Source organism: Podarcis cretensis, assembly GCF_951804945.1.
Source record: "Podarcis cretensis genome assembly, chromosome: 8".
NCBI classification, from domain to species: domain Eukaryota; kingdom Metazoa; phylum Chordata; class Lepidosauria; order Squamata; family Lacertidae; genus Podarcis; species Podarcis cretensis.
The window spans coordinates 70,959,993-70,978,517 of NC_137177.1; the positions used below are offsets into that span (position 1 = coordinate 70,959,993).

The following is an 18,525-nucleotide window of genomic DNA, read 5'->3' on the forward strand; positions in this document are numbered from 1 at the left end:
TCCTGCACTCAATCGGAAGCTGCGGAAGCTGAGTTGGACGTTCGGGTTCCAAAGAACGTTCGCAAACTGGAACACTCACTTCTGGGTTTGTGGCGTTCGGGAGCCAAAACATACGACTCGCAAGGAGTTCGAGAAGCAAGGTACGACTGTACAGTAACACAGAGGTGGGAAGATGAGGTGGTTTCTGAAGTCAGAGCTTGATGTTATCTACAAGGTGGTGCCTTTGACTGCAATCGGTAACCCTGGCTGTCTGCTTCCCTCTCTCCCTGTAACGCCGCGTAAAACAAAAATTCGGAATGTGGCACTGTCATGGTGCCACAAAGCCAGTGAAGTACAACAGGGACAGAAATAAATGCAGGATGTTGCTTATGTTGTTTCGCATTCTCCCCCATCCATTAGATAATACTGGGATGGGGGGGAGAGAGAGAGAGAGAAAGGGAGAAACACCCGTCTTAATGTTTCCTCCAGTACAATCACTTCTGGCCTGCCACAATGCAGGTGTCACGAAGCTTTGGGGAGCCGTGGGGCCCATTTGCAAGCCAGAGATAACTCACAGGTGCTGCACACCCCACAAGCCAGCAGACACAACATAGCATGCTCTTGGTTACCACAGAATGCTGCTTCCAAGCTGAACTTGAAACTGGAGAGGGGAATCACATGGATAGCAGGAAGGACCTCTGTGGGCAGATGTGTGCCCACGGGCACCTCTTTGGCAACCTCTGCCCTATTGTCTAGTTCCTGCCTTGGCAGCAACTACAGGAAGACCTGAGCACCTGATAATTACCCCTCTTGCCCAAACTTACTCTAAAAACCAACCCTGTACTCTAAAAACCCCTAAACCTGGATGAACCCTAAGCAAAGCGAATGCTGGACTCACAACAATTCAGCATTAAGGTCTCAATACTGTACTATTTCTGTGTCCTGGAACTTGATCTAGAGATGATTTGAAAACATTGGCACTGGACGGGTGGGAATCAGAACTGAAAATCTGCAAACAAAAATAAACAAAAACCAATCAGACACCCTTGTAATACTATTTGTCCTTGTTTTAGGAATGAGTTTAAATAGTGGTTCTGGAATATGGTGGGAAAGGTTGCCGCTTTATACTGAAGAAGTTTGGGGAGAGAGGAATAAGGCTGGCTTTGGATGGTGTTGTCTTGGGACCTTGTCTTCTTGCCAACAGCCTCTGGCCAACTGGGTGCCTTTCAGATGTTTTGGACTACAAATCCCACTGTGCTGGCTGGGGCGGGTGGGAGTTGTGACCACAACATCTGGATGGCACCTGATTGGCAAAGTCTGGTGTTCTGCATGGGAGCTGACCTGGCCACAGACTGGAGGCGTCCCACCTGTTGGCATAAGACTCACGGTTTGACCTCTGCTAGGTCTCTGTGCAAAACTCTGCTGCCACAGTCTGCAAGAGAGGTTGCCAGCCCATCCCTGGGGAGGGGGGGGGGGAAACAAAAATTGTGGAGCTGGACCCTAGCAAGATGCTTTGATTGATGCCCCAATCCACACCTGTGTCGAAGCTGCTGTCAAAGTTCCACCAAAAGCGCAACTGCGAGGCAGATTTGGCAATCTGGCAGACCAAAACAAGAAAACAGAGGAGTTCAAAGGGAAGCAAAGGGAATTTCTGTAAGACCTGTGATGCTTCTCGGGTCAGAGGGAAGGAGGGTCTGTACGCCCCATTTATCAGAGGAGCTGATTTTGTTCTCCCCACCACCACAAAGTCCAGAACCTTAACTACTTCAAGCTATAGGGGAGTAATTCTGTTCTCTGGCTGTGCAACAGGAGAGGGAAATTAGATAGCACCTCTCTTGCCCATTTCAAACTTTTACAGGCTGTTTTCCATCATAAGCACAACCTGGGCAGGTGGGATAGTGAAGGCCATACACAAAGTTTCCTTCCACAGCCCCAGCTGCTCCTCAGCTCAGCATCAGAACTTCACCATGTGTGGCTTGTTCCACACATTATGCTGAACACAGCGATCAGCGTGTGTGTGGAAAATTGTGACTTGCACACACAGACTGTACACTCCTTGATTGTTACATGTGAATAACCGTACAAGCGTACAGCTCAGTAGATGTGCACCCCGGGCCAGAAAGACTGTGCACTCATCGTCGAACGTAACGTGTGAAAACCCCTCAAGAGAAGTGGCAATGGGTGGCTGTAAACCGGAGTTACAGAAGGGGTTTTTTCCTTTAAAAAAGTGTGCCAACAAGCTTTCCAAAAGGCAACCACTGGGGGACAAGAGAGGTTATTAACCACAGCGAGGCCATCTGAAGAAGAGTGCACCTAAGATGAGGGAAAGGAACTTGACACCTTATTTTCTTTTTTTTTAAGAGGGGGAAGGAAGCAAACAAAACTCAACGGAAGTTCTAATCTCAGCAGAACTCCAGTGACTTCATTGGAATGGGACCTGGCCTAGAACGTTGTTTTCTTCTTCTTAGCAGAACTGGATACGAGGGTCAAGGGACTTCATGAGGGGTAGGGTGGGGTTGTTTACAAGGAGGTTTTTGCTGGCTCAGCAACATGGTCTGTAACGTGAGAGGGTGGGGCACGACTGGATTTGCTAACGACAAATGCACCTGGTCTCCCCCCCCCCCAGTTTCGCTCCTGGGATGTACTGTGCATCAGAGAGATGGCAGGCCCCCAGGTCTGCTGCGGTGGTGGTTTCCTAGGTCTGACGAAACAGGGAACGAGCTGTCCGTGGTGGGTTCCTTCTCCCGGTGGTTGGTGGGTGAGCCCTAAGGGCTTCCTGTCCAGTCCTCCGCTGCTGACCAGAAGGTCTGAGAAGGGAGACGTGTGGCACCTCGGGCTCCTTGCTTGGGATCTCGGGCCGGGCGCCTTCTCCTCCAGCCTCTCAGAGATGACCGACGGCGCTGAAGCCTCCTGGCTCAGAAGCAGCACCTGCCATGTTCAACCAAGCATCCAGAGAGTTCTGGGAAGAAGGATGGAGGGGAGTGTTCTCAGAAAGGGACAACATCATTGCATAAGCCTAAGGGGGGGAAGAGAAGAAAAACACAGCGAGGGAAAGAGGGCATCAATACATGCTGGTCAGATCTTTGTCAGCAAAGAAAAGGTGTGTGTGTGTGTGTGTGTGTGTGTGTGTGTGTGTGTGTCAGGATTCTAAGAAAGGCAGTGCAGTGTAGTGGTTAGAGGGCTGGGCTGAGACCCGGAAGCCCAGGTTTGAAATCTCTCACTCAGCTGTGAGGCTACTAAGGTGGCACAGTCTCTCAGCCTGGCCTACCTCACAGGGTTGTTGTGAGGACAAAATAGGAGAAGAGGAATGACGCGCACCACCTTAAGCTCCTTAAAGGAAAGGCGGGGCATAAATGTAGTCATGATAAACAAATGTCACCCCTATTCACTTCAAGGGACTTTGGTGCAAGAGCACTTTCCTGGTGGTGTGGTGTGTTTTTGCATGGGACTAGGGACTAGGGACGCGGGTGGAGCTGTGGGTTAAACCACAGAGCCTAGGACTTGCCGATCAGAAGGTCAGCAGTTCGAATCCCCACAACGGGGTGAGCTCCCGTTGCTCAGTCCCTGCTCCTGCCAACCTAGCAGTTCAAAAGAACGTCAAAGTGCAAGTAGATAAATAGGTACCGCTCCAGCGGGAAGGTAAACGGCGTTCCCATGCGCTGCTCTGGTTCACCAGAAGCGGCTTAGTCATGCTGGCCACGTGACCCAGAAACTGTATGCCGGCTCCCTAGGCCAATAAAGCGAGATGAGCACCGCAACCCCAGAGTCGGTCACGACTGGACCTAATGGTCAGGGGTCCCTTTACCTTTACCTATGGTAGCAAGCACTGTGCTCTCCAGATGTTGCTGGACTTCAAGAGTTGTGTCTGGCGTTCTTCAAACTCAGAATATACCCCCGCTGGCTTGTAGCCAACCAAGTCCTTCTCAGAGTAGACCCACTGGAATCAATAGACCTAATTGGGTCATGCCCGTCAGTGGGTTTCTTTTGAGCAGTGGGTTTCTTTTGGGTGGGTTTCTTTTGAGCAGGGCTAGCGCTGAATGCAACCCAGCAAAGGGACTGGGCGTGACCGGCCAAGGTCTTTTAATTTTTATGCATCTACTCTGATTAAATCTCATTGGCGGCCAAGGTTGTCTTCCATGAACTCCAGCCCATATGGCCAAGAGATGATGGGAGTTGCAGTTCAGTAGCCTCTTGAATGTGCCACGTTGGCTACCCTTGCTTTTGGGGGTGGTGGGGTGAGATGGGAAATCAGAATGGCTCAGTTTACACATCTCATCCTCTGGCACGTGCACACTCTCCTTATGTTTCAGTTCCCTCACTTCCTGACTGAGGTTGCCCCCTTGCCCCGCACCAAATAATTGATTGGATGGATGAGGAAGGGGGTGACCTGCCTCCCACCTGCTCTGGTGTGTCTATGAATGCCAACCATGGAGTGGCCATGCCCATTTTTAAGCCACACTCACCACCTCTGGCAGACAGCCTCTGGGGGCTTGGAAGGTGGCAATGTTGTCCTTAAGCCGGAGAAAGCTAGACCCCCCTCCTTGAGATGGCAATGTCACCACTTGCTTCCAAATGTGGTAAGTGAGCACTGCTGCAATGGGAAGGGGGGAGGCACCCTACTCATTTCTGCTGACTGGGGCATCCCTGAACTTCTGCCCCCTGATGGTCCCACTGCTTGAACTGGATGAGTTCTTAGGTTGTCCTTGCTCTGGAATCCAGGGGGAGAGGGTTTTTTTTCATAGAAACTGTAGAGTTGGAAGATACCACCAAGGGCCATCTAGTCCACCCCCCCTGCAATGAAGGAATCACAGTTAAATAATCCCTGACACATGACCATCCAACCAGAGGATGGTGTTTCCACCGGACTGATTGATCTGAATCAGTATCAGAAAAGTGTGGTCAGGGAAAACAATGTCCTGTGATCCCCATCCTACTGAGATCCAACAGCAAATGTTGACCATGGAATCCAGGGAGATGAGGGCAGGGTTCCTCACTAGGAAAAGAGAAGGATGGACTTCAGAGTGAACAGTAAAAAGGTTTAGGTCTGGGAAATGAAATCCTGTGTTCTCCCTCCTTCTCAGCTCTACTGCCTTTGGCCAAATCACAATTCTGTGTTGGTGTATATACCATTGTAGCAAAGCAACAACAGGAGCCCTCTGTAAAAACCAAGACTGAAATTGCAGGGAAACAGGAACAGAGAACACAAAGTCCATAAAAAATTAGTAGGTTTCAGCTTATTAGTATTAAAAAGACAAAGACAAAGAGACATGCATGGAAACAGGAAATGAGACCTCCCTTTCTTTCTCAACAATCAAAAACATGAGTTTCCCACACAAAACAAAAGTAGGGGAGCTTGAGGTTCTCTGCAGCTACCATCAGGGAGGGTCTTTCCTACAGACTTAAAATGGTTTAAACAGCAATTCTATCTTCCCAGGTAAAAACCTTAATAACTGCAGTTCTCGGAAGAAAGGCTAGGGGGAGCTATGAGAGAGAATTTTCACAGACCTCAAATCTCCCCAGGATCAGGGATGCTGTGACAGGATGCATGAATACTGGGGTTGTGTTGCATAAGGACCATCTTCAAAGTAAACCCATTGCAATGAAGAACATAGACTTGTTCATTTCAATGGGTCTTCTCTGAGCAGAACTCAGCTGGCTGCAACCCGCAAGACCACCACCCAAATTTGTACATGTATCGATGCAGAGGGTGGTCTTCAAACAAGTTGAGAAGGTGGGCAGCTGGGCTCTCAACAGAACTTTGCACTTTGCAAAGCAATGTTTCTTGAGTTTAAGAAAACAGTGGTGATCAGAGAGGCAGTTGAAAGGATCTCTGCCACTTCACCAATGCTCCTGCCAAGGATTCTTGCTTCTTCCTTTTTCAAGGTGAGGAGGAGCATGCTATGGCAGTATGAAACAAGTACTGGGTTGAACCTATTTCTCCATAATTAAATGGCCAGCGAGCATCTTGGTCTATCTAAAGCAGGGCTGGGGAACCTATGGTCCTCCAGGAGTGGTTGGACACCCATAGGCCTCAGCAAGCATGGGCAATATCAAGGGATGATAGGAGCAACATCTGGAGGGCCACAGATTCTCCACCCATGACCTACAGCAGGAGTTGGCAAGGTAGTGACCTCCTGGTTTGCTTGGGCTACGACTCCCTTCATCCTTAATCAAAAGGGGTGATGGAGGCTGGTATCCAAAAACATCTGGAGGGGACCACATTGGCTGGTCCTGCTCCACAGCCTTCTGTATTCCTTCTAGCCGCTAGCAGTTCATGGTGATCTAGTGCAGAAACAGCCATGCGGCTGGAAGGAATTTTGAAGGATGCGGTAAGACAGGGAGGTTTGCTGGCTGCCAATTGCACTTGGCAAGTTCTCGGACTTATTAAAAAAGTGAAATAAAAAAACCCCCCACCAAACCATCTACCCAAGGCTACCTCTCCTGTAAGTAAGGTATGCAACCTACCCCACCACCAAGAAAAAGACCCTCAACATTTCTAGCAACTCATGTCCATGTTTGATGCATTTTCTTGGTACCGCTCCCCAGAGCAAATCTACAAAACACTGGCTCAGCCTATAAAACCCGAGAGAAATTGGCCGTGCAGGTTGACCCATTCGTCTTCCCACCATCGCCTCTGAGGTTAGAGTGGTAGGCAACCCAACCCATAAATCCTGATGAAAACATGCCCCTATAATGTTTTGCGGGACCTGCCACTGCTTGGCTGTGAGTTCCCAGTGTTGGCCATTGCTCATGGGGACCTTCAGCGAGGAGAGGAAACCAAATGGGCTGAACCCCCTTCGTCACCAGTCACCAGAAGAGGGAAAACTGCGGAAAATATCCCAAGGGTACACCTACCTGATTTTTAGCCTGCCTGTACAGAGTATGTTTTATTGCCTCAGAGTCTAAGGTGGGGTTATACACATCTTTAACTTCAAAAGCTTCCTCGGATGCCTTGCGTAGATCCAGCCCCTTCCCAAACTGCGGTAACTGCTCCAAATCTAACAGGCCGGCTTCGTCCTCCTCAACACACCTGTACCAATGACCAGGAGGGGAGGGGAGGGGTGGACCTGTTAGCGCATCTGACTGTTCACAAACGGGGCCAAGGTGAGCGTCGCCAAACTCGGGCAGGGGCTGACAACATGCATGGACCGTGGAGGAGCTGCCCGGAAGCTACATGCAGGACGTGTTAAAGGGAGGGGGACACACACAACACACACACACACACACAGAGAGAGAGAGAGAGAGAGAGAGAGAGAGAGAGAGAGAGGCACATGGATGGACAGACGAGGGGCTTGCAAATGACACCGAGGAACAAGCAAAGCATGGCATGGGCATGGCCGTGTGAGCTTGGATCGCACGCCGTCTCACTGGCGTGTGGTGCTGCATGCGCCGTTTGGTGCTCACTGCCCAGCTGAGGAGCTCTCCCTGGAGATGCCTCAAAGGAGTTCTCAGTGCCCTCTTGCACCAGGGGTGAGGAACCTCAGGCCCAGAGGCCAGAAGTGCCTGCCCTGGTCCTGCTATACAATGCAACCCTTGGGATTCTCCCCAGACCCCATTGTTCCTGCTATGCCCTCCTCACACACCAAGTGCTTCTGCTTGGTGGGATTGTGTCCTTGCACTCTGATAATGCCTCTTGCTTGCCTGTATGGGGGTGTGTCAGCACCAGGTGGTGCCCATCCAGATGGTAGAGTGGAAGGCAGGGAGGTCAACAGCAGGTGGCGCCAGAGCCAACGACAGGCCGAGCCAAACAGTTCTAGAGTTGTTCCCAGCCTCCTCCCTGCCGAGTTTTACAAAGGGCAGCACTGAGACCAAGGAGGAGGAAGCTGCGGGGGTCTGCTTGCATGTGTGTGTGTGTGTGTAGCTGAAAGTTATGGACTTCATAATGGAGACAAAAGAGTCCAAAAGGCCCCCTCTAGGCTCTGGAGCACCTAGTTCCCTCAGGGTAATGCCATGGTGAGGAGCTAAAACAGCAAGGGCCTCACCAACTGCAGGTGAAATATGGCGAGCATAGAGGGTTTCAGATACTGCCATGCTCTTGATGAGTGGATTGAGCCTCACAGTCTTTCCTGAAAAATGCTGGGTGATTCCTACTACACTTGGCTATGCCTTATTTCCCAGCCGAGTGTGTGTCTGCGTGAGGTTGAGAGTTCTCATCCATGCTGGGAAGGACACAAGCTAGAGGGGAACTTAGACGTACCTGCCAGGGCATACAGGGATCCATGGGAACTGCACTTCCCATGATCCCTGGATGCCTTGGATAAAGCGGACATGTGTGAAGGAGCCCAAAGGCTCTCTCTGCAGCCTGCGGAAGCTTGCATGGGATGCTGATGACATTCTGTGGCTTTGCCTGTCACCGCAGCTCAATGCCAATGCTGAGAGCTGAGCTAGACTCCCTTCATTGCAGAGGTACCGATGCACCTCTAGGGCGGATGCTATAGCCACGCCGAATGGATGGTTCACGATTCCCCCCTCCCACGACTTGCCAATGAGGGGTGGGAAAAGCAGGCGTTCCCCCCACCACACACTGAAAGTCCTGTCCCACCCACCTTCGGGTGCGGTCAAAACTCATGGTAAGGGACGTGGCCTCTTCATCTTCCTCATCCTCATACCCTCCTTGTGGCTCTGTCGTCGGTGACGCCGTCTCGTCCTGCGACTTCCCCGTCAGGCTATCATCGTCTTCCTCTTCCAGTTCTTCCTCCTCCTCGTCAACATCCTCCGTTTTGTCATTTGGGAGGCCATGGCACTGGGAGTTGCCATCAGCATTCTGGATTTCAGGCCTGTGGGTTGCAAGTGCAAAGGTTTTGGAGTGGGGTTGTGGTAAACAGAGAGCAAATATGACTTTCAGTTTGTAAAGGTGCTTTTCGGCTGTTGGGTTATAAGAAATACGCTAGGAAATTGTCTCATCCACATGCCTTCCTAACCTCTGCTCCTTTGAGAATGTCTTATGCCCAGGAAAGTAAAAAGGTAAAGGTAAAGGACCCCTGGACAGTTAAGTCCAGTCAAAGGCGACTCTGTGGTTGCGTCGCTCATCTCGCTTTCAGGCCAAGGGAGCTGAAGATTGTCCACAGACACCTTTCCAGGTCATGTGGCCAGCATGACTAAACCACAAAACACTGTGACAGAAACCAGAGCACACAGAAACACTGTTTACCTTCCCGCCGCAGTGGTAACTATTCACTACTTGGACTGGTGTGCTTTCAAACTGCTAGGTTGGCAGGAGCTGGGACTGAGCAACAGGAGCTCACCCCGTCACGCGGATTGCAACCGCCAACCTTCCAGCTGGCAAGTCCAAGAGGCTTAGTGGTTTAGACCACAGTGCCACCCGCATCCCATGCTTTTTACCTGGAAAGTACACATCCCATGGCCTACAGCTTCACTCCTTACAGCATTCCAGGTACTAGGCTCCCTTGTGTCTCTGAAGTCAGGAGAGACCATGGACCAGAAACTCAAAAAGTTTGCTTTTTGTCGCTTTCCGCATTTGCCAGTGACTTTTCCCCATGACCATCAGGGTCAGGTCTGCTCTGTTCTGCCTCCCCTCCTCCACCTCGGTGCAGTCTGCCTTCTTCCCTCCTCCCTCCGTTTACTGCTTTCCCTTCTGCCTCCCTCATTCCAGTGTGATGTAGTGGTTAAGAGCGGTAGACTCGTAATTTGGTGAACCGGGTTCGCGTCTCCGCTCCTCCACATGCAGCTGCTGGGTGACCTTGGGCTAGTCACACTTCTTTGAAGTCTCTCAGCCCCACTCACCTCACAGAGTGTTTGTTGTGGGTGAGGAAGGGAAAGGAGAATGTTAGCTGCTTTGAGATTCCTTTGGGTAGTGATAAAGTGGGATATCAAATCCAAACTCTTCTTCATCTTCTTTCATTCCCTCCTCCAACTCCTCACCCACTCTCATTCTTTCTTCCCCCCAAACCCCACTGGGCACTCCACTTACACATCTAACAGCACCACTGGGAAAAGGGGCAGCTGCAGCTGCAAATTTCTCTGCCAAGGAGCCCAGAACAGCCTGCACACCTTGCCCGGCCGCCCTGAGCAGTGGAAAACTGCTGGGAGAGCTCATAGCAGGCAGGCTCCTAGTCACTCTGACCAAGAGTGAAGAGACACACTTTTTGCACCCCTTTGGGTCTTTGCACTTGGTGGGCTGACTTGACCAGTCCGTAGGTACACCCCTGCTTTTAAGGCTCTTCTCTTTACCTGGGCTTTTGGCCCTTAATTTGAAAGGATTGGAATTGTGGCTTCTTTGAGTGGGTAGGATAACTAAGCCCTGCCTTTTAACTGTATAGCTGGGTCTGTTTTTGTTTTTTTTTAAAAGATTTTAATTTGGCTGCCCTTAATTGTCTTTAATGTTTTTTTTAAAAAATAATCTTGATTCCCACATTAAAAATTTACACATAATCAAACACATTGTTCTGTTATGAAAGGAAAAAGAATTTACACAAAAAGAAAATAGAAAAACAAGAAAAAAGATGGGAAAAAACAGGAAGAAAGTTTAAAGAAGTCTTTAATGTTGAGTTGCTTCCAGTCCCTTGGTGAGAAAATAAGCAGCAGCAGCAACAACAATTTGCACGGTGTTTGAGATTGCCATAGTATACTTAAGTCACTATGGAAAACTTTTATTTTCCAGGGATCTTCGCTGATGCTCTGAAACTGCCTGTATTCTAAGCTGGATGGAAATGACACTCAATCGATATAACACAGCTGAGCTGGAGAAGTTCACAGCCCATGCCAGGTAAATAAGGAACTTGAATGACATCACTCATTTCAAAGTTCTGTATGCTTGGCTGACTATAAACCCGGCGCTGACAGCTTGCCATGCTTAATTCAGATGATATCTTTGCCACAGGCCCACCAGGATCCAGGAACAACATTGTCCCAGACAGAAAATAAGCATCGACCCTCAAGAGCCATCAGAAATGCCGTGATTAGTGTCTGACTTGGGGGCCCCACTCCAAACATGGAATTCTCGATGCAACACCCCCCCCCCAAATTAAGTATTTTTTCTTTCTTTCTTAAATGTCCATGTTCACATTACATGGCATTTGGAAAGATCAGAATAGCCTGATCGTAATTGCAACTGGCACTGCCTAGTAGGATGGAGAGAGAGAGAGTATTTGTGTGCAGGGTACAAAAAGGGCCCTATTTATTCCTTCTCTTGGTCTGTAAGCTGATTAAATATCCCCCCCACCCCCAGTCAATGTGAGGTTTAAAAAAATTAAGGGTAGGGAGCACACAAGCTTCCTGTGAGCCCTGCATCTCATCACATAGTCTAAACAAGTTCAGAAGCTGCTTGTAATTAAAAAAACAACAAAACCCCACACATACGAAAGCCAGGTCCCCCCAATTTCATTCTCCCTAGAGATCAATTATGCCAGTCTGCTGAGGATTCCACCTCTAATTTGGTATCAATTTGTGTGTGTTTGCAACTAACGTGGAAAGATTCCTGATTTTCCACCAAAACTCCATCCTTGACTTTTCAGGGTTTCCTTTTCTCATTTAGATCTAAAGGACGAAGTTTTAAAAGCAAACTATTTCACAGGGTTTTTGTTTTGTTTTGTTTTGGTACTGAATGAGATTGCCATGTTTTCCTCTTGGCTGCAAGGAGATCAAAGCCAGTGCTGGTGTCTGTCTCAGGCCTAAGCCTGTTGTATCAAGCTACTAAGAGGCTCCGAAGCCATTCTAAGGAAATGGGGAAAGTGGGAAAAGGTCACATTCAGCAGCCCTGAGTTACCGTGGCAGGGAGTTCCATACATGCTGAAATCTAAAAGTCAAATTAGCAGTAATGTTTATACAAGGTGAGGCTGAGGAAACCATTTACTTATAGGTTGTGGAATCTGATTCCCGACACTCACAAATAAATCGTTGTACAGTGGTACCTCGGGTTACAGACGCTTCAGGTTACAGACGCTTCAGGTTACAGACTCTGCTAACCCAGAAAATAGTACCTTTGGTTAAGAACTTTGCTTCAGGATGAGAACAGAAATGGTGCGGTGGCAGCGGGAGGCCCCATTAGCTAAAGTGGTACCTCAGGTTAAGAACAGTTTCAGGTTAAGAATGAATTAAGTTCTTAACCCAAGGTACCACTGTATTCAGAAATCTAGCATGTCAACCTTTTCCCTGAAACACTATTTTCTATGTGTGAGGATTTTTTTACTCCCTCTTTTGTATGAAGGAGCACTTACGTGAGCCCCCACCTGCAGTCTGTAGTGAAGCAGCTCGGACATGCTCTATCACCGCACTGTAGAACTGGGTTGTAAATACCAAACTAAGTCAGAAGTGCACTATAATTATAACGCAAGCAATCCATTTCCATAAGGCTGTTTCCTAATTCCTTTAAGCTCTTCCCCCAAAATCCTTGCAGATGTCTGCTGAGGTTGTTACTGTCACCGTAGTGAACGTACAAAGTTGTCTTAGATCAGGTTTTTCCAAACTTGGATCTCCAGCTGCTTTTGAACTACAGTTCCCATCATCCCTGACCACTGGTCTTGCTAGCTAGGGATGATGGGAGTTGGAGTCCAAAAACAGCAATACATGTGCTCTACCTCTGAGCTAGTCTAGTCACCCTGCTTCCCAAAATTAATGTCTAACCAAATGGCTCCTTCCTCATTGTGAGGGTAGGCTCTGATTATGACCCGGAAGCTCACAATTAATACTCTCCCAGCTCCATCACTAAAAGCACATTGAAACTCACTCACCTTTTATCTGCTAAGCCTGACGATTGGTTCATCTCGCTATTTGCAATAAAGTTTCTGATTTCGGAGAAATACGAGTCTTCCTTCTCGTCTAAAAGTGCATGGTTGTCTGATTCTGAGGTCGGCGAGGAGGCGTTGGTCCCCAGGTGGTTCGTGATGACGCCCGTGTGCTGGCTCACTGCGGTGCCGGAAGAGAACAGGCGCACATTAAATAGAGGACTCCTTCAAGCAGAGGAATGTCCTTTGTAAAGAAGGACACACGATCAGTCTAATGAATGAAAACAAGCCAAATTGACCTGGGAACAACACTTATCCATAGATCGCCTCATTGGGTTCTCTGCCTCTGAAAAAGTGTTTAAAAAGCAGTCGGAGGTGGGAAAATCAAGGCTCGCCTTTCACTCGTACAATTCTGGGCCTGCACCGTTCCCCATTACCTGGCACACTCTCGTGTTCGTGCTTTTTCAGGTGTCGGTCGAGATTGGTCTGCTGGCCGAAGCAACGATTACATAGGTGGCACTTGAATGGCTTCTCCTTGTTGTGGATGTTTCGGACGTGGCGCTGGAGGTTGGATGAAATGCTGAAGGACCGGTCGCAATATTTACATCTGGAGAGAGAAAGAAGAAAGACAATGTGGGGGAAAAACCAATAACACAGGAATAAAAGAAGTTGTCTGCAATGGTTGGTTCTCGAGAGAGGCAAAAGGAAGCTTGTGCAAACAGTTCATTAGCTGTGGTTCCTGCATTGCAGGGACTTGAATTGGATAACCCTGAAGGCATGGGTAGGCAAACTAAGGCCCGGGGGCTGGATCTGGCCCAATCACCTTCTAAATCCGGCCCGCGGACGGTCCAGGAGTCAGCATGTTTTTACATGAGTAGAATGTGTCATTTTATTTAAAATGCATCTCTGGGTTATTTGTGGGGCATAGGAATTCCTTCATTTCCTCCCCCACCACAAGGTCTGAGGGACAGTGGACCGGCCCCCTGCTGAAAAAGTTTGCTGACCCCTGCCTTAAGGGCTCCCTTCCAACTCTACAATTCTATGAATTCCTGGGGTGGTGGTGCTTGAGAGGGCCTCAAATGTTGTGGCCCTCAGAATCTGGAACACACTCCCCTCCACAGTTCATCTGAACTCACTACTACATACATTTTGACGTCAGTTGCGCCTTTTTGCCCAAGCTTTTGAAGGTGGACGGTATTACCCCAATTCATTTTGTTTTAGCTATACATAACCCTCCCTGGAATCTCAATGCTGGGCAATGGCTGCATAGAACTAAATAAACAAGCAACCACACTTGCTGCTAGGACCCCAGTGGGAGGCAATCTCCTTTCATTTGCTGACTGTTGCTTTTATGATTATTACGTGCTTTGATATTTGTTTGTTTTGGTTGTGGGGGGGGGGAGAGGGGGGAGGCCTTATGGATATTACAATTATTTTACTGTTGGCCACTTTGGATTGTGTGGAAGTATAAGTAGAGAAGCTAACAAAAATAGCTTAACAAATAAAAACAAGGCCAAACCACGCAGTAAAAGGGAACGATAAACTACCAACTACCCAGGTTTGCACCTGAATAATTTACTATTGTAATAATTACAAGAAGTTCCTGCAACAAAATGGAGTGCTCCTGTACAAGGTTCCATCCAACCACGCCTTGTTTTGGGATACTCCATTCCACCCTTTTCTCAGTTTTCTGAGGCTTCCTTTCCCTTCTAACACTTGGCCCTTATTGGGCTGCTTTGGGGTTTCCTCCCACTTTGGGTTTTTTCTTTCTCTCTCTAAAGATTTTAGTGCTTCTTTAAACCTTGAGGTTTGGCTAAACAGGGACCCAAAATCTGATTAATTGTGATGATGGTGATGACCTCCCCCTTTCTCCTAGGAGCTCAAGTTGGTGCACAGTGGTACCTCGGGTTACAGACACTTCAGGTTACAGACTCCTCTAACCCAGAAATATTACCTTGGGTTAAGAACTTTGCTTCAGGATGAGAACAGAAATGGTGCGGCGGTGGTGTGGCAGCAGTGGGAGGCCCCATTAGCTAAAGTGGTGCTTCAGGTTAAGAACAGTTTCAGGTTAAGAACGGACCTCTGGAACGAATTACGTATGTAACCAGAGGTACCACTGTACATTGCTCTCCCCCTCCTCAAAACAACCCTACGAAGCAGATTAGGCTTAGAGTTGGTGAGCAGCTGAAGGTCACCCAGCAAGCTTCATGATCAAGAAGGAATTTGAAAATCACACTAGTGCCGGGAAGAATTGAGTTTGTTACGGCTACTGTAGCTGCTAATATTGGAGTTGATGCGGTTAATGATGGCAACTATAATAAGCAGCGGTACCAACCTTGGCCCAGGAAGGTTTGTGAGACTGAATTGAATTGAATTGATTATTTTGGTCACAGACCAGTTCTAGCCCACATACAATATCCAGGAAGTCATAAAACACGATAAGGATACATTTGAATTTGCAATTAGGTGAAACAGGGACAATACAGATATAGCAACAGTTAAAAAATGTATAAATTAAAAACTTAGTCACTAACATATAATGTAAAACTATCATTTAAAACCTTAATCATTGTGATAGCACAGCTTGTTCCCTAAGTTTTATGGCAATCACACAGAATTTGGCTACCCTTAACGTGATCTCAGGATCCTTGTCCTCTACCAGGGATTTTAGACGGGTTTGTGAGGCTTGTAAAAAACTCTGATGTGCAAGATCTCCAGATTTCCTGAAGAGGGCAGCATTGGGGCACCCAGAAATGGAATTGGGATTTCAGTGCCTCTTGAAGTCAAGCTTTGTTCCTTCCTTGGAGGCTTCCCCCTCTCCGCCAACAGAACTGCTTATTAGATTTTGCTAGCACTTGTATCCTTCAGCCTATTGATGCAGAGTACACAGAGTTTGTTTTCTTAAAAATAAACTTTCAAAGGAGGGGAGCAATTGTCACAATTCTACATTATGCAGACAGCACATACTTTCCAAATGCGCTACAGCTGGGACTGAGACTAAAAATATCTCCCCTATTATTTTTGGAAACAGCGGATATACATTTATGAAACACTCTCCTTTTTGTTTTGTTTTTGGGACCCCGCATTCAGCTTGCGATTTGCCGGCTTTGAAAAACGAGCTGGACTCAAGGTGTTACATGTCACAAAACACTGTCATTAAATCCTCCATTCTGAGGGGAAGGCAGGCTTGCTGAAAAGCAGAGTCATTTCAAATATTTCTGGAGGTGGTGTTGGCAACTTTCAGGGGCATAATAGGAAATCACAATTTCAGAACAAGTCAGGTTCTGAAAACACAGCTTAACCCTGGCTTGGCCTCACTGAGCCATAGTCTAAGTAAGCCACGGTTTCTGGGCTTTAGACATCATGGGAAACTGTGGTTTGTTTAAAAGTGGAAATGGAAGCTTCTGACCATGACACTTCGCAACCATGAGGTGCAGCAGGAGGACACGTGAACCTGAGGCACGTATAAGCTTGTTAACATAGTGAGAAATCATGGTTTCCTATTACATCTGAACTAGGCTACAGTGGACAGGGACTCTCAAAGCATGTGGTCCGCAACACAGGGAAAGCCATTGCTATCGCCCTCCAACAGAAACACACAGGTGTGTATCAAGTCCTACTCAGAGTGAAATGGGTGGACATGGCTAACTTAGGCCAATTAATTTCAGTTGGTCTACTTTGGAGTAAGACATAGGACTTGGCCATGCAAATATAATGTTTCAAGTGTGTTTTAAGTGCATTATACAGATGTGACACTAGATGGCAACGGCGAACTTATGGCAATTTCAGTATATTTTTAAAAACGCTTTTTTTAAAGAAAAGCATTTTCACAGTTTTTTTAATATGTGTCTAGATTCCACCACAGTGGCTACAAACCACATGCCCTATACCCCAAAGCTCCTAGTCAACCAATCGTCCTGGTCCCATCCCTACTCTGCCATGAAGCTCAATGGGTGACCTTGAGCTAATCACTGCCTCTCATCCTAACCTGCCTCGCAGGGTTGTTGTGGGGATTAAATGAGGGTGGGGAGAAGCATGTCTGCCACCTTGAGCTCCTTGGGGGAAAAGCTGGTACATGAGGCTTTTAATCTCAGGGTTGTGGGTTCAAGCCCCACATTGGGCAAAAGATTGGGCTACTTGTGACCCTTATGGTCCCTTCCAATCCTAAAATTTTACAATTCTATGAAATATATTTCCACCATATCTGTTGCTGAGGTCTCTTTCCTTTCTGAGCTACCAAATTCCTGGAACTGTAAGGACTTTGGGAAACATTTGAGTCACACCTCTGTTCCCGACAACAGGAGTGAGGAGCCTCCTTCATTCCTGGGATGGGTTTAAAACAGAACAGAAAAAATGAAAAGATGTTCTAGCTTCTTTAAGAGACAAAAAAAGCTACGCAGGTCAGGATCCCCATGTCCTTCACCTATATTATTTGCTGGCACCGTGTGCCATTTAAAGCGTATTTTCCTGTTCCTTTTGTTAAAAAAATAATAATTGATGACTTCAAAGAGCCTTGTGCAAATTAAGAAAAAGCACCCATTGCCTATCTGTTCCGGAAGTCTTTGAAAAGTTACTCTGGACAGCCCCTTGCTTGAGCTGTGAGTGATGGGCACAGAAGTTAGGATACAGAGTTTAGATAATTACCTTGCTTAAAAAAATCAAAACCAGAGGAAGATGTTAAGAAGGCTGTATCTCATGGCTGAGCATATGAGGAGTGAGGGAAAACAGTTATTGGGTTATATGAGTTCTCAGAGGGGTCACTGTGCTGCTTTTAATCACTGACCTAGACAAAGAGAGTGGCTGGCTTTGCATTCAGAGACGCAGGAGGCCTGAACTGAAACTTCACAATTTCATGAACAGTTTCAGAAACCTTTCCCATTCTTAAGTTCTTCCTGAACTGTTGGGGGAGAATTTCCAGTCCTCCCCTGGAGAGGATGTAGAGATAGGGTCTACCCCAGATTTGCCACCCATGAATTCGAGAGGCAACTGTGGACCCAGTTTCAACAGAGTTTGATATTATCTTCATCTTATTGCAGGGAGCAATGGGGCTTAGCCTCTACTTTTCCTTACCTAGACCAGTGTTTCCCAACCTTGTGCCTCCAGCTGTTTTTGAACTACAATTCCCATCATCCCTGACCACTGGTCTTGTTAGTCAGGGATGATGGGAGTTGTAGTTCAAAAACAGCTGGAGGCCCAAGGTTGGGAAACACTGACCTAGACCAATAAACATAGGAAAATAGGAAGCTACTGTGTATCGGTCAATCTAGCTCAGGACTGACCACTCTGACTGGCAGTGGCTTTCCACACTTTCATATGGGAGCTGAATTCTACCTGGAGAACAGATGCTCTACCACTGAGCTATGACTTCCTCCACCAATGTATTAGCTGGGGTTTATGTTGAGTTGTAGACTCTGGAGAACACCAGCTTGCAGAATGCCGCTGTCGGGAATCTCCCTGTCTTTCTCTTTATTCACTTGCTTTAATTGTTTTTTTCTCTCTCCAACTGATACAGAACATTGCGTGGCCATTGAGCATGCTCACACATCATTGACTTTTTGAGATTTGCTTCTTTTTCAGAGAGGGGATACTCCTGCAAACCTTGCCAGCAACATCTGGAGGGTCGTAGTTCTCCCCACCTTTGCCTATACACATTTGCCAGGGAGTACACAGCAGTGAAGTCAAAGAATTGTAGAACTGTATGATTGGAAGGGACCCCAAGGGTCACCCAGTCCAACCCCCTGCAGTGCAGGAATCTCAGCTAAAGCATCCATGACAGAGGGCTATTATTATTATTATTATTATTATTATTATTATTATTATTATTATTAATATCCCGCCCATCTGGCCGGGCCTCCCCAGCTAC

The 18,525-nt window shown here is 47.5% G+C and overlaps 1 protein-coding gene across 4 annotated transcripts in view; it reads right to left on the reverse strand.

Moving 5' to 3' along the window:
* Positions 1 to 2,609: 2,609 nt before the first annotated feature.
* The window catches only part of PRDM16 (PR/SET domain 16), a 448,370-nt gene continuing 432,454 nt past the window's right edge, over positions 2,610 to 18,525 (reverse strand). For 2 of the 4 annotated variants that reach the window (XM_079986789.1, XM_079986788.1), the window contains exons 13-17: positions 13,100 to 13,269; positions 12,669 to 12,843; positions 8,526 to 8,756; positions 6,835 to 7,009; positions 2,610 to 2,995 (exon numbers count right to left, since the gene is read on the reverse strand). In XM_079986789.1, the coding sequence (XP_079842915.1) occupies positions 2,861 to 2,995; positions 6,835 to 7,009; positions 8,526 to 8,756; positions 12,669 to 12,843; positions 13,100 to 13,269 (886 nt within the window). In that variant the 3' untranslated portion in view covers positions 2,610 to 2,860. The remainder of the gene's footprint in view (positions 2,996 to 6,834; positions 7,010 to 8,525; positions 8,757 to 12,668; positions 12,844 to 13,099; positions 13,270 to 18,525) is intronic. The other 2 variants (XM_079986791.1, XM_079986790.1) reach the window with 2 other exon arrangements.